We start from the raw sequence: 14,194 nt of genomic DNA on the forward strand, positions 1-14,194 counted from the left end.
GGCTATGCTCTTTGTTATGTCAGTCCCAGATTTAATATTTTATTTATTTGCAATTAATATTATAGTTTTCCAAATTATTATATTACCCCCTCTCAGTTTATTATTATTTGATAATTTTATTAAAGGTTCAAGAACTATATTTTTTTCAGGTGAATATACAATTTATTAATTTATGTTGAAAATGATTCTGTTTTAGATAATTTTTTTATTTGAAAGATTACTAAACACAATTTTTTTCCACTTATTTATGCTGTATTATTTTCTATTAACATTATAAAAATGGTGAAAATTCATTTGAAAGTTGTGAAATTTTTTTAGACATATTTGTAGTATAAATTTGTTAATGTTTGTTGTTTTAATACATTTATTTGAATTTTATTATTTTTAAATTAATTATGACAACATCACAGTTCAACCTCAGTTGAACCTCGGTCTGACCTTAAAAACCTTGAACATGTCCCTTTTACGGTTCATTATACAATCTAGGTTTGAAAACCAGGGGGACATAACATTTCTTATAGTTTAATGATTGTTTGGTTGTGTACATTAAAAAAATGTGGCTGATAGTATTGATAATGAAACTATCAAACAACGATTTTAAATATATATATATATATAATATATATATATTCAAGTTTTTTATTTTTATTAAATTTTGTTTAATTTAAGTTTTTTAATAACCACCTAAAAAAATTTCCTATAGCCACCACCAAAAACCATAAATACATTTTTCATCTAAACATAGAATTCATTGGTATCTTTATTTAATTTATATCTTGTCTTGCATTACGTGTATGATTGTTTCCTATATCAAAAACTCATGGTATGGGTCCTACAGGTTGCATTCCCCAATCTGGAGACATTGTTAATCTCCTATATGCCTAACCTGAAAATTATATGGCATCACAAATTTGCCCATGGCTCTTTTACAAAGCTTCAGGTCATGACGGTTCAATTCTGTGGAAATCTTATGAAAATCTTCCAAGTTAATATGCTGTCTAGATTCCAGAGCTTGGAGACCCTTGTAGTAGAAGATTGTGGTTCGGTACAAGAAATATTTGAACTACAAGGGCAAGAAGTTACGGAAACGCCAACAATAACAGTGACTCAGTTGAAAAAATTAATTATGCATTGTCTACCGAAGTTGAAGCATGTATGGAATAAGGACCCTGAAGGAACGTTCTCCTTTCCAAATCTAGAACAAATATGTGCTTGGGAATGTGAAAGTTTGAAAAGTTTGTTTCCAACCTCAGTGGCCAGATGTCTCAAGCAACTGGAAGATCTTCTAATAGTTGAATGTGGGATTGAGGAAATTATTGAACAAGAAGAAGGTGCAAAAGAAGATGCCAGGTTCGTGTTCCCTAAATTGACTCTCTTGGTGCTTCGACAGTTGCCAAAACTCAAGTGGTTTTACCGAGGGGTGCATACTTCAGAATGGCCGTTATTGAAAACCTTGGAGGTGTCTGGATCAAATAAAATTCAAATATTTGCTTCAAAAGAATTTAGAATTGAAGAACCAGATGAGCAGAGTCAACTAGAGACATCCATTCAACAACCACTTTTCTTGGTTGAAGAGGTAAGTGACTAATGGTATAACATAAATTATAGATGATCCCTCTCAAAAAAGTAAAACCAATCCAAAATTTGAAATTTATTGTGCATTTAATTACGTTTTCTTTTTAATAATCTGATTAAATTTTATTATATATTTTGAAAAATGCTATACACACAACATTTTTACTACAAATCCTCAATGTTAGGTTGTTATTAGTAATTGAATGGGAGATCAATAGTTTAAGAGATGTTCTACATTCACAATCTTTTTACAATACTTTCACAACAAATTGTAGGTGGTACATTGAAAGTAATTCTAATTTGAATTCAGAACTTAAATTATAGGTGGTACAATTTAGATTATAGCTTTCCATATTATTATATTATCCCTCTTAATCTATTATTATTTGATAATTTTATTAGAGGTTCGGGAACTATGTTTTTTACATGTGAATATACAATTCATGTTGAAAATGATTTTATTTTAGGTAATTTGTTTTTATTTGAAAGATTACTAAACACAATTTTTTTTCCACTTGTTTATGCTTTATTATTTTCTATTAACCTTATAAAAATGGTGAACATTCATTTCAAAGTTGTGTAATTTTTTTAGACATATTTTTAGTATAAATTTGTTAATGTTTGTCATTTTAATACCTTTATTTGTATTTTATTATTATTTAATTAATTATAACATCATCATGGTTCAACCTTGGTTGAATCTCGGTGCAAATTCTATGACATCAATACAAATTCTAAATGTTAGGTTGTTATTGTTTGTGGACAAAAAAAAAAAATAATAATTTAAGTTGTATAGTGGTGGCTCCAAAATTTTTCTCAAGGTATTCCTTAAGAAGTATAAATTATACAATCTAATAAAAAAAGAAATTCATATATTGACAATAACAACAATAAAAAAACACGCAAATATACACGCAAATATATAAAGTTTACAATTGCTTTCTACAAGTTTTCATATTTTGAAATCAGTGCATGATAGTCTCATTATCAATCTACATGCTATATCTCTTTCAATATACACAACTAAGCAATCATTCATCTACTGAATGTAGAACAAATTGTAGAGCAAAATTTAATTTTATTAGCATAAAAAAAAAACTGAGGGTGTTCCCAAAATATTTTTGAAGGGTAGACAAATAAAAAATTTTAAATTATTATATATTTAAAAAAAAATTGTGGTCAGGGTGGTCCCTGGCCCTTAAGGTGGCGTGGCCCCTGAAGTTGTAGATTCATATTAGTACTAATTGCAACTTATCACCTATGATTTGCTGTAGACATAGCACCTCTCATATTTTTGTGATAAAAATGTGTATATACATTGCTTGTATTAATTAAATCTTATAGCAAAAAATTCTAATAAAGAGAATCTAACAATGTTTAGCTATTTTGAAGAACAACAAACAATTGTAGAGAGAGAAGAAATGGGTGAAAGAGAGAGAAGAAAAGGGAGAAAGAGAGAGAGATATCAAAGAGAATTGTATTTGATCTTGCTTAATTAAATTCTGGTGCCAGATACAGTATTTATACAAGTAAATCTCCCTAACTGAATAAAACAAAACCCCTGGAATTACGGATTAGATCCATGAAAGGTGGAGTTTGTTGAGTTGGTTGATCACAGCTTCCTAACTGAAAAGCCCGCCAATACCAACCGATTCTTGAATCTTCAATAGGACACCGTTTGAGCAATACCAATACATTAGGTATTTACTTGAATGAAACGATGCGTCTGACTGCCTTTTGTCTTCAGACTTAATGAAAAGGTGTGTTAGCTTTATCATCTTCAACAGATAGCACAAATAGTATTATTAAAACATTTAAAATTAATTAATAAAAGTAAGATGCAACCCGTATTTATAACCTAGCTATTTGGCAGGATCATAATGTGCTATTGTAATGAATTTATCTTTAGATGGCTCCTTCCTCACATTGCTTGCCAAGTTGCCTCAAATGAAACTTTCGGTTTGTCAAAAATGCTGTCTCTTTGAATAGAATTGCTGTGATCTTTATTGAAGAAGAAAACGTGAGTATATGTTACAATGAGATGCTCTGTTTTTTTATGTAGTAAACGGAGCAATCGAAAATGAGAAATTTTTTTTTGATTAAAAAAATGAGAAACTGATATCAAAAGTTTAACTAATCTAGTCTTTTGAGAAACTAACTAATCTAGTCTTTTGAGAAACTAACTGCTTCCTAATTACTTACAATGAATTCTTTGTGAAACCTCTCTTTAATGAAGAGGTAATTCTATTTTTATAATTCCCTGTTTTACTTCGTATATATCTTATTTTATATTTTGTGAGTTACTATTAACACCCATGGGATGGACTTGCAGGTTGCATTCCCTAGTTTGGAAACATTGACAATCAAGCACATGGAGAACTTGAAAATCATATGGCATGATCAATTAGCTGAAGATTCCCTTTTCAAGCTTCAATCTCTAATTGTTGTATACTGTGAAAATCTTGTGAACGCCTTTGAATCTAATATGCTGACAAGATTCCAAAGTCTAGAGAGACTTGAAGTAGGTTATTGTGGTTCACTACAAGAAGTGTTTGAACTTCAAAGGCTCGATGTTAGAGAATCACATGTTGTGACAGCCATTCCGTTGAAAAGCTTGTTATTGCGTTGCCTACCGAAAATGAAGCAGGTATGGAATAAGGACCCCGAAGGAATTTTCAGCTTTCAAAATCTACAAGAAATAAGTGTTTTGGAATGTGAGAGTCTGCAAAGTTTGTTCCCAGCATCTGTGGCTAGATGTCTCATGCAATTGGAGGATCTTCGGATAGCCGATTGTGGAGTGGAGGAAATTGTTTCACGTGAAGAAATTGCAGAAGCAGCAGCAAGATTTGTTTTCCCTAAAGTAACTCTCCTAGCACTTCATAAATTGCCAAAGCTCAAGTGGTTTTGCCGAGGAGTGCATACTTCAGAATGGCCATTGCTGAAAGATTTGGAGGTGTTTGGATGTGATCAAATTGAGATATTTACTTCAAAATTTTTGAACTTTCAAGAAACAGTTGAACAGAGCCAACTAGAGACCTCCACTCAACAACCCCTTTTCTTGGTTGAAGAGGTAAGAGGCTAATTTAACTACTCTTTTATAATATTTATGTTTATGAGAAATAATAACTTTGTTTGGAGTCGTACTTGTCTCTCACGCAAAAAACAAGTTTCAAACGCGAAGTTCTTAGTAAAGGTCATATATCTATATACTTTTTTTATTTTTAACAAAATCCTTAATCTTTCTTGCATCAAAATATAGGTTCCTTTGGTGTGTTTTTTTTGGTCAACGTGTCCAGAAATATGAAAGTACTACAGGTGTCAAATTGTGACAAATTGAAACAATTGATTGACAACAACTACTAATTGATTAACATGGTTTTGGAAAAAAGGCTTTTCTTGTAAATGACTCTTACACCACTATGCTTTTTTTTTTCTTTTTTTTTTTTTTTGCTGGTACACCACTATGCATTTGATTGACTAGTATTGTTCGATAGTATTTATGAATTACGACATTGTTCTTTATTATGTACTTTCTTTGTTTTTTTTTTTTAAGTTTCATCTAGATATATTAAGGTTGGACCATATTCTTACCATTAATTTTAGAGACTTCACGGATATAATCCATTTCATTAATAAATCTATTTTCTTTTATTCAATGCTTTGATTTTTTATTTTTTTTAATAGGGTACATTATTCCCTAACTTGGAGGTTTTGACATTGGGTGGAAATTTGAAGATGAAGGAGATGCAATGTGACCAACTTTTGGAAGAGCGCTTTTACAAATTAAAAGACCTTTCCATAATCGGATATCTAGCTGTTTCTGATTGGATTAATTTTCTAAAAAGATTACACAGTTTGGAGAAACTTTTTGTGAAGCTTACTTCTTGGGAAGAAATATTCCCATATGAACAACTTTATGACCAGGAAAATAATGCTACAATACTCGCACAACTACGAGAACTAGAGCTATATAAACTACCAACGTTAACACATTTGTGGAAAGAAGACACCCAACCAAGCCCAATTTTGTATAATCTGGAAAATCTAATAGTGTCATTTTGTGACAAATTGAAAATTTTAGTACCATCATCAATATCTTTCCAAAATTTGACAAATCTGGAAATACTAAAATGTCATGGATTGATTAACTTAGTTACATCATCAACAGCCAAAAGTTTGGTACAGCTCAAAAAAATGAGTTTAAGTGAATGTGAAAGGATAACAGAAGTTGTAGTAGGAGAGGGAGGTGAAGCGAGTGAGGTGATTACTTTCACCCAGTTGATATACTTAAAACTTGATTCCTTGCCAATCCTTGCAAGCTTTTGCTCCGAAAGTTATTCTTTCAATTTCCCATCTTTGGAAGAAGTAATTGTGAGGCAATGCCCTAAAATGAAGACTTTCTCTTATGGAGCTTTAGGGACACCAAAGCTAAAAAAAGTACAATCAACACAAGAAGATGAATGGCATTGGAAGGTTGACCTGAATACTACCATACATTGTCTCACACAATAGTTCATTGAAGAAAGGGTAAGTATATTATTCAAAAAATATCTTATTTTCCCACACCATGTACTTTAATTTTTTTCATGCATTGATGCATAAACACGAGCAACCTTTTCACTCTTCCACTAGATAATTATCATAATAGAATCTTTGTAAATTGCATCAAAATTTCTCCATTATACATATTATTGTGTCCCTTTGCACTTCGTAAGCACACACAAAATAATTTTATTATATTTAAAAGGATATTACTTTTCTTTGATGATACTTTGATGTCAGCAGTTATAATGATTGATTCTTTTTTCTTCAATATTTTGTTTTCTATAACGCAAGGTTCAGAATTCTAAAGATGGAGATCATCCAAAATATGCAACAGCAGGAATGAGGCTTGGAATTGTAGTTTGTGGTACTTGGGATCATGTTTCTTTCTCCTAAAATCATATGCTCAGAGGGTCGTTATCCCCATGGTTATGGAAATCAATAGAGTTCATCCATTTGTTGTTTATTCTACTAGTGTTTCTTTATTTTCTCGTTTTTCCATATTTAAAAAAAAGAAAAAAAGAAAAAAAGATAGTAGTAGTAGTAGCAGTACTACTACATCTTATTTTTGTGATACATTTCTCTTTGGAGTGTTATAAACTACCTCTTCTTGGTACAAAAAGACCATATGGCTATTTGAATGAAGTTGTGCATACATGCTATTATTTTGATGAGTGTTATAAACTACATGCTATCATTGAGTGTCAGAATTTCACACACATATTTATTTAGATTATGTTAAAGTAGAATTCTATGTCAAAGTTGCTTATCCTTTTAAATTCTCTAAACTCAATTATCCATGTATGCTCACCCATGCACATAATAGACCAACACTATAAGACTATCATAGAAGCAGCTGTATAGATTAACGTAGCCAATTTGATCTCCCTTGACTTTTAGCTTCATGGTTACGAAAGATAAATGATAAATGATAATGTATATGGTTGTGAAATTTTAGTTAAAGATGGTTAGGAAGAAAATTTTTATCTTTATGGCTTTAACTATGCATGAGTAAATTTTCTCTTCATAAACAATTGTATGTAATTGAAATCCAAATTAGTATTTTATGGAGGAAGAAAAGAATAAATAGTAACATTGACCACCAAAACAGGAAGAATGCAACTGTTTTTAAAAATAATTACAATAGTTAAAATAAAAAAATAAAAACCCTGAAATAAGCATAAATCTCATGAATCAAAGATCCACCATCTCTATCTAATGAAGGGGTGTATATTATATTAAAAGATGGTATTGAAAATCATATTTTTATTTTTCCTACTTACAATAAGTGGGGAGAGGGAATTCAAATTCAGGTTTGCCACCCCCACCCCACCCCAAAAAAAAAAAAAAGATTTTAATGCTAGTTACTAATCACAACTTCCTATTCTTATTGGGGATTTTTGTATACTTTACATGCTAATGCTCTATTCCAATTTCTCAAAACCTCCAATAATTTGCAAACTTCTAAAAACAAGGATTCCCTATTAAAATTACAATGAAAAAAAAAAATTCAAAGATTACTTCTACTCTTCCAAGTTTTGGCACTCAATGTCTCCTCTTTAATTTGAAGACTCGAATGATATGAGTACCTTCTTTCACCTGTGGTTTCCTCTACAAATTCCACCATGACATTATAAAACTTTCAATATCTTCAATTTGGTCAATCTTATTTTGTGCAAAACACGTATAAATATTCAATGGTACTATTGGTTCTAAGAATGACAACGGTGGATACCATGGCCAATAGTAACAAAGCAATGTTTTTTTTTCTTAAACACAAATTGAAGTAACAATGACACTAGTTCATCGTAATTCTAAATAACTTCTTCACGTTGTGAGTTATATTTTTTTTCTTTTTTGGGGGAGGGGGGGATGGTAAAAGGTCATACGATAAAGCTTTTTTCTGCCCATATATACAATTGGTTCTATAGAATAACTGATTAAAAAATTAAAGAAGCATTAAACTTTTTTTTTTTTTTTTCTGCAGGGAATAAGTAAATGAAGATTTAACATCCATGCCATAATTCAAAATAGCATGCTGAGTAAATAACCCATAGGATCTGCTGAAGGTCAGGTGCTCTACAAACCTGGTGAACAAAAATTTGATTTCTTTGTTCATATTGGCATGTCCTTGTGTAGAGAAGAATAATTACCAACAGGACATGCTATCACACTAACCAAGTGCACCCCAAAAAAAAAAAAAAATTAAAATTAAAACACCTGCCATTTAGCACATCAAACATGGTGTTAAAGCAGAATATATCTCAAGAAACCAGCAGAGTAGCCAAGATCCAAGAGAAAATGCTACAGTCAACATTTTTAAAAGCCACCAAAAGGGTAAAAGCTAAGGTTTAAGATTTACAGATTACCAAAGCCAAACAATCAAGAAAAGTTACAGCTGAAAACAGATGCAGTATAATTGTAGAAATCTATTTATGCATCCAACAATGACAAAGTAAAATGTCATTGTTTTGGAGACAATTCTTTGTCCTTCTTGATTAAATATTGTTCATCAATTAGCTTCTTTTTTGAACAATTTTTTAAAACGGTACATGACCCCACTTGCCAGAATTGTGTATCAGGTAATCCAGGGAAACTCTCCTAGTGGGGATGAGCCTAGTATGTCTGGATCTACAACTCATATTAAGCCTCCAACCATTAGGCTGTACCCTAACAGATACTCATCAATCAATTTTAACCTCTTGAGATCCAATCTCTTGCAAGTAATGTTCGGCTTCCAAAGCCGCCATGCAACCTGCATCATTAAAGAAACCAAGTAAACTAAATAAAGAAGACCTTAATACATATACTGTGAATAAACCATAACTTAAGTGGAACAGGTCTTTTTATTTAAATTTAAAATGATAACATAAATTGTTCAACAAAACCCAAATATTGGTGACAGAAACAGGTTATCGCAACAATGGTAGAAGCCATGGCCAATGGTTTTATCAAAACCACTGCTTACATGATTTCTAATTTTCTATATGACTGTTCTGAAAATTGAGAATGAAACAGAAACCAGCAGTAGCCTTTCTCTCCCCCCCCTCTTCCCCAAAATCTTGGGACCTAAATGAACATTTCAGAAAGACATGTATTCCCAATAGCAGAATCACTTAGATTGGAGTTAGTAAGCAACAACCTACTGTTATTTACCTACTTATATACCACTGCCAATTATTTGTATTATCTCAATTCTTATAGTCAATTACAGAAACTGTCAAATCTTATGCATCCCAATTTAGCTTTCCCAAATCAATGTAGTTTATTTATTTATTTTGTAAATCACATTTAAAAAGACAAACCATCCAAGCCTAGTCAAGTATCTTGTGATAATTTCAGTTGTGAGATTAAAGTTATGCACAGGCTTAATTTATATTTGCGCAGAAATCATAAATACAAGTCACTCAATCTCAGGTCACCAAGCAAATAAAAAAGCCAGAGTCCAGCTCAACCTTGAAGTGACAACCCAATTGATCTTATTTTAAGGGGTCCAAAAATGGGTGGGACAAAATCAAGTTCCAAATATTCACATATCTGAATACTCCATGTTCTTAAAACCTGAGTTAGATCAGCTTGGGTTTGCTCAAAAATGGTCTAAGTGTCTCAAAAGAATGCGCTTAATTCAAGACTCAACAGTCATCCAATTGCACGGAGAGATGGTGATCAAGCCATGTCAAACAGATTGATCATGTCAAACAGATCATAAATAGATTAATTTCTTCACAACCCTAGAGCACAAGTTTCATCATTTTGATAATGAAGAACAAAAAAAGTACATGGTCACACAAGGTAAGACTAATTTTGTTTTTAAATCCACAAGCATAGAATGGACAAGAAACAGAACTTTTTAGAACCTTCTTAACTATACGGCTATTAGGAGTGAGTCAAAAAATAAATATTAAAATTTCCTTTTGTTTATTATCAGTTTCATCGGTAAAGGGCAACTACATTCACTGATGTGTTGGACATAGAAAATACCATAATGCAACAAGTAAATTAGAGACACTGGCAAATTTAGAAAGCATAAATATTCTCTGTTCTTGCAGTCAGCCCCTTTATTATCTGGTGGGCAATTTGATCAAGAACAAAGAAACATGTAAATCAGCAGCTTCTAGTTGAAAAATGCATGAGTAAGCAGTACAGAGAAGAGAAGTGAACCAGGCAATTAAGTTCAGCATTATATCAATGCGATAAACATAATTTTGACCCAGCAAAAAACAGAAACAGAAACAAATACACCTGTTTCTCAAAAAAAAAGAAACAAATACACCTTATTACCCACACAAAACATATAATCCCAAATAAAATGAAGAAGAGAAGTGCTGCAAACATAGAAGCTCCAAAATCAAAATTTAAACGATGAAGGGGAGAGATAGAGGATATTGACAAACCAGTGCCGGCAGCAGTAACAGCCTGCCTATACTTTTTATCCTGGACATCTCCGGCAGCAAAAACTCCAGGCACACTAGTCAGGGTGGTCCCTGGCCTTGTGACAACATAGCCACCAGAATCAAGTTCCAGCTGACCATCCAAGAACTTGGTGGCTGGCTCATGCCCTATCGCAAAGAACAATCCCGATACCTTGAGATCTGAAACCTCCCCGCTCAGCACATTCTTCACCTTCAACCCCCCCAAGACCCTATTATTAGTGTTTTCGTCCCCATATGCCCCCACGACTGCCGAGTTCCATAGAACTTGAATCTTAGGATTAGTCAAGGCCCTCTGCTGCATAATTTTTGAAGCCCTAAATGTATCTCTCCTATGGATGATGTACACAATGGACCCATACTTGGTGAGGAATGTGGCCTCCTCCATGGCTGAATCCCCTCCTCCAATTACTGCCAAGGGCTTGTTCCTGAAAATGGGTGCAGCACCATCACATACAGCACAAGCTGATATCCCTCGGTTCCAAAACCCTCCTGGGCCCTCACCAGAGCCAGGGAAGTCTAACCGCTTTGCGACAGCACCAGTCGCCACAATGATAGAATCGGCAATGACAGCCTTAGAATCAGTGAAGACCTTGAAAGGGGTGGTGGAGAAATCCACCTTGTTGACGGTCTCGGTTAGAATCTGAGTGCCAAAGCGGAGTGACTGCTTGCGGCAGCGGTCCATGAGCTCAATGCCATTAATTCCAACTGGAAATCCTGGGAAGTTCTCCACGTCAGTGGTCGTGGTGAGCTGACCACCAGGGGCAATGCCATTGGCCATCCACCCCTCAAAGAGGATGGGTTTCAACTCTGCACGTGATGCATATATGGCAGCAGTGTGGGCAGCTGGGCCACTTCCAATGATGCACAATCTTGTTTTGAGGATATGGAGATCATCCATGGCCGAAGTCGAAGAAATGGCAGCGGCAGAGGAGGATGCTTGTCCAGGTGTGGAAGTGGGAGCTGCGGTGGGAGCAGCAGAGTTGGAGGCCTTTCGAAAAAACTTGGAACCTCTTTTGAGTAGATTTAAGAGGTTGCTTTTAGGGCAATAACTCATAACTTCTCCTTTCTGCAGTCTCTATTGCTATAAAAGTTAAAAGGCATGGTTTTGAAAACTAAATTGTAAAGAGAACCAAAAAATATAAAAAAGGAGAGGTTCAAGTTTTTAAGATTGGACTATTAGTATAAAATAATAAAGCATAAACAAGCTAATTAAATTTAAACAATAACAATTCTTTAAAGTACAACGTCTAAACAAACAAAGAAATTTCACATAGTAATATTACACATTAAAAAAAGAAAAAGAAAAAAAAAACCATTCAACTACAACAACAGCAGTGACAATCGCCACCAACAAGTCAATAAAAACAACCAACAGCCTTGCATGATATAGCACATCAAGAGGAATAACAAACAAACCTAAGAATTAAACAAACTTTGGACATATATAAACAAAAACAGAACACCCACTAAGTACTTGATTTTCAAAAACAATGTGGTTCAAGTTGCAGCAAACCCTGAAATGAAAAATGAAGAAAAACAAACCAGACAAAGTGACACACTTCACAGCAAAGATTGAATAATTTAAACAAATGAAAACAAATTAAATCTAAATTTAGCTAATTCCAGGTTACTTACATATAGTTAAAGATAAAATTAACAGGACCAAATAAAAAAACACCAAATTAAGCTCTTTTTTTTTATTATGGATAAACCTAAATTAAGCTTAGAATTGATTAAAGGGCGATTACATATTAACTTTGAATTATAGCACATACCCAGTAAAGAAAATTCCCAAAAGAAAAAAGAATAACCCTCAAATGATTCTAAGAATTTGATACACCCACGTTTTCCTAAAGTTCAAATCTCAAATTAACAAGACACAACAGCTGATAAACAACAAGCTTCAACAAATGAAAACTCCCAATACCCACGAGTGGGTTTTTTGTCCTCTCAAGAGCCCACCTAAGATCATGTGATACACAAATCCAAAAAGATAAAGGAATCCAAAACTAAAGAACCAATTGAAGAAGATGAAAATGTTTACCTGAATGTCTAGACTTTCCCAGTTTCAGTGAGCTATTCAGATTGGGGTTATGGAGGAGGAGGGTTGGTGGTTCCTTGGCAGAGGCGGAAGAAGAAAGGATAAGCTCATAGGGTTGGTTATCCATATGAGTTCTTGTGTTTGCTTTGCTTGGGCGGTAGGTTTGGGCCTTGAGACACAGGAAAAGAATGAATGCCAATCCTTCTCTCAATACCGAAAGAACTACATAAAACAAAACGGGAATCGCTGGGTGGCGGAGGTGGTGGCTTTTTATTTTTTAATAAAGTAATATTAATATATTGAAGGTGGATTTACTGGCTGCTTGAGTCATTTTACCTTTACAGTTAAATATATTTTCAATTTAACCGTATTTTCATGTGTATTCAGGGTCTGTTTGTATTGCGTTTGCTGCGTTTGCGTTTTACTTTTTACGTTTTCTCCTTTTTTTTTTTTTTTTTTTTTTTTGTTCATGCGTTTTCTCCCTCACAAGCGGCTACTGTTCATGTACCGTACATGAACAGTAGCCGCAATATTTGACCAGATTTACGTGAACAGTGCATTCGTGCACTGTTCACGGACCCACAAATTTCATTTTTTATCAATTTTTTCATTAAAAATGGGTCCCACGATACTATTCACACATTTAAAAATTATTTTGCTACAGTATTTTCAGTTTTCAGTTTTCAGTTTCAGCAAAATAAGTTCTATCCAAACACACACTCAAACACCCATAAAAGGATTTTTTTTTTTTTTTTTTTTTGAAAAGGACCCATAAAAGGATTTGTATCTATGATACCGCCCATTTTCAATAGTCATAGTATAATGGATACTAAAACTCTAAGGAAATTGGTTTTCTATATAAGGACATTCATTTGTCCATCATATAATGTGTTTTCCCATATATTTGGATGATCGAGCTAAGGGAAGACTTCCTGTCAAAAAACTTCCATGTTGGATAAGCAATACCCATCAATAATAATTACTCGTCCACATTTTTTCGAAAAAAAAAAGGTAATATATTTAACTAGTAATTACTGCCAAGTCATACCAAACATGAGAGTTGGAATATATGAAGAGGATAGTAAAGAAAAGGAAAATAAATTTTAATGAAAATTATTGGAATTTGTAAGGACAAAAATTAGATGAGTTTTTTTTTTTTTTTTTTTTTTTTTTTTTTTTTTCACATTCGGATAAAAACTTTGTCCGATTTGTAAGAAATAAAGTTTGTCAAATATTTTTGGGAGTATTATAGAGCTTATTATTACTTTAGAAGTGTTTCGGATGGTATTATAATTAGTAATACATGAGATGGAATAGGTATGATACGAGAATATATATGCATATCACTAACTTGAAAATTTTAAGCAATGCTTTAATTTCTGAAGCAAAATGTAATTTTTGAACAGTTGCAATTATTTGTAGAAAGTAGAAGGAATGGGCATTAGTTTTTTTTTTTTTTTTTTAATTCAATAGTTGAGGGTGGAGGATTATAAACCCTACATGTTTAGATGTTTTTGTTGAAAATACCAGGAGGTAGTAGTTATTCATAGAAATAACTAGGATGGAATAGTAGTATTTTGTAGAACCTATTTGCTAAATGGAA

At 32.9% G+C, this 14,194-nt stretch overlaps 2 protein-coding genes across 12 annotated transcripts in view; one reads left to right on the forward strand and one right to left on the reverse strand.

Moving 5' to 3' along the window:
- LOC115981550 overlaps positions 1–6,824 on the forward strand; it is a 112,801-nt gene extending 105,977 nt beyond the window's left edge. For 4 of the 7 annotated variants that reach the window (XM_031103764.1, XM_031103768.1, XM_031103762.1 and 1 more), the window contains 4 exons: positions 839–1,576; positions 3,908–4,645; positions 5,260–6,102; positions 6,412–6,824. In XM_031103764.1, coding sequence (XP_030959624.1) covers positions 839–1,576; positions 3,908–4,645; positions 5,260–6,087 — 2,304 coding nt within the window. In that variant the 3' untranslated portion in view covers positions 6,088–6,102; positions 6,412–6,824. The remainder of the gene's footprint in view (positions 1–838; positions 1,577–3,907; positions 4,646–5,259; positions 6,103–6,411) is intronic. The other 3 variants (XM_031103765.1, XM_031103767.1, XM_031103766.1) reach the window with 3 other exon arrangements.
- A 1,535-nt stretch (positions 6,825–8,359) lies between these two features.
- Positions 8,360–12,863, reverse strand: LOC115981500 (thioredoxin reductase NTRB-like). Of its 5 annotated transcripts, none has more exons than XM_031103687.1 (3): positions 12,595–12,863; positions 10,391–11,616; positions 8,360–10,359 (listed from the first exon to the last, which is right to left on the reverse strand). In XM_031103687.1, exons 2-3 carry the CDS (start codon positions 11,602–11,604, stop codon positions 10,179–10,181), a joined length of 1,395 nt encoding a protein of 464 aa, XP_030959547.1. In that variant the 5' UTR covers positions 11,605–11,616; positions 12,595–12,863; the 3' UTR covers positions 8,360–10,178. The 5 variants fall into 5 exon arrangements, with proteins under 5 accessions (XP_030959547.1, XP_030959546.1, XP_030959548.1 ...); XM_031103686.1 differs by having other exon boundaries at positions 10,391–11,625; XM_031103688.1 differs by having other exon boundaries at positions 10,391–11,631.
- Positions 12,864–14,194: the final 1,331 nt, after the last annotated feature.

The sequence above is a fragment of the Quercus lobata genome, chromosome 3 (assembly GCF_001633185.2).
Source record: "Quercus lobata isolate SW786 chromosome 3, ValleyOak3.0 Primary Assembly, whole genome shotgun sequence".
In the NCBI taxonomy this organism is placed as follows: Eukaryota; Viridiplantae; Streptophyta; class Magnoliopsida; order Fagales; family Fagaceae; genus Quercus; species Quercus lobata.

Excerpts from the sequence above, each read along its gene's own strand:
- LOC115981500 (XM_031103687.1), bottom strand. The coding sequence starts at position 11,604 with ATGAGTTATTGCCCTAAAAGCAACCTCTTAAATCTACTCAAAAGAGGT. Across the intron at positions 10,360-10,390 it reads TGTTTTGTGTGGGTAATAAG|GTGTATTTGTTTCTGTTTCT; the intron begins GTGTATTTGTTT and ends TTTGAGAAACAG.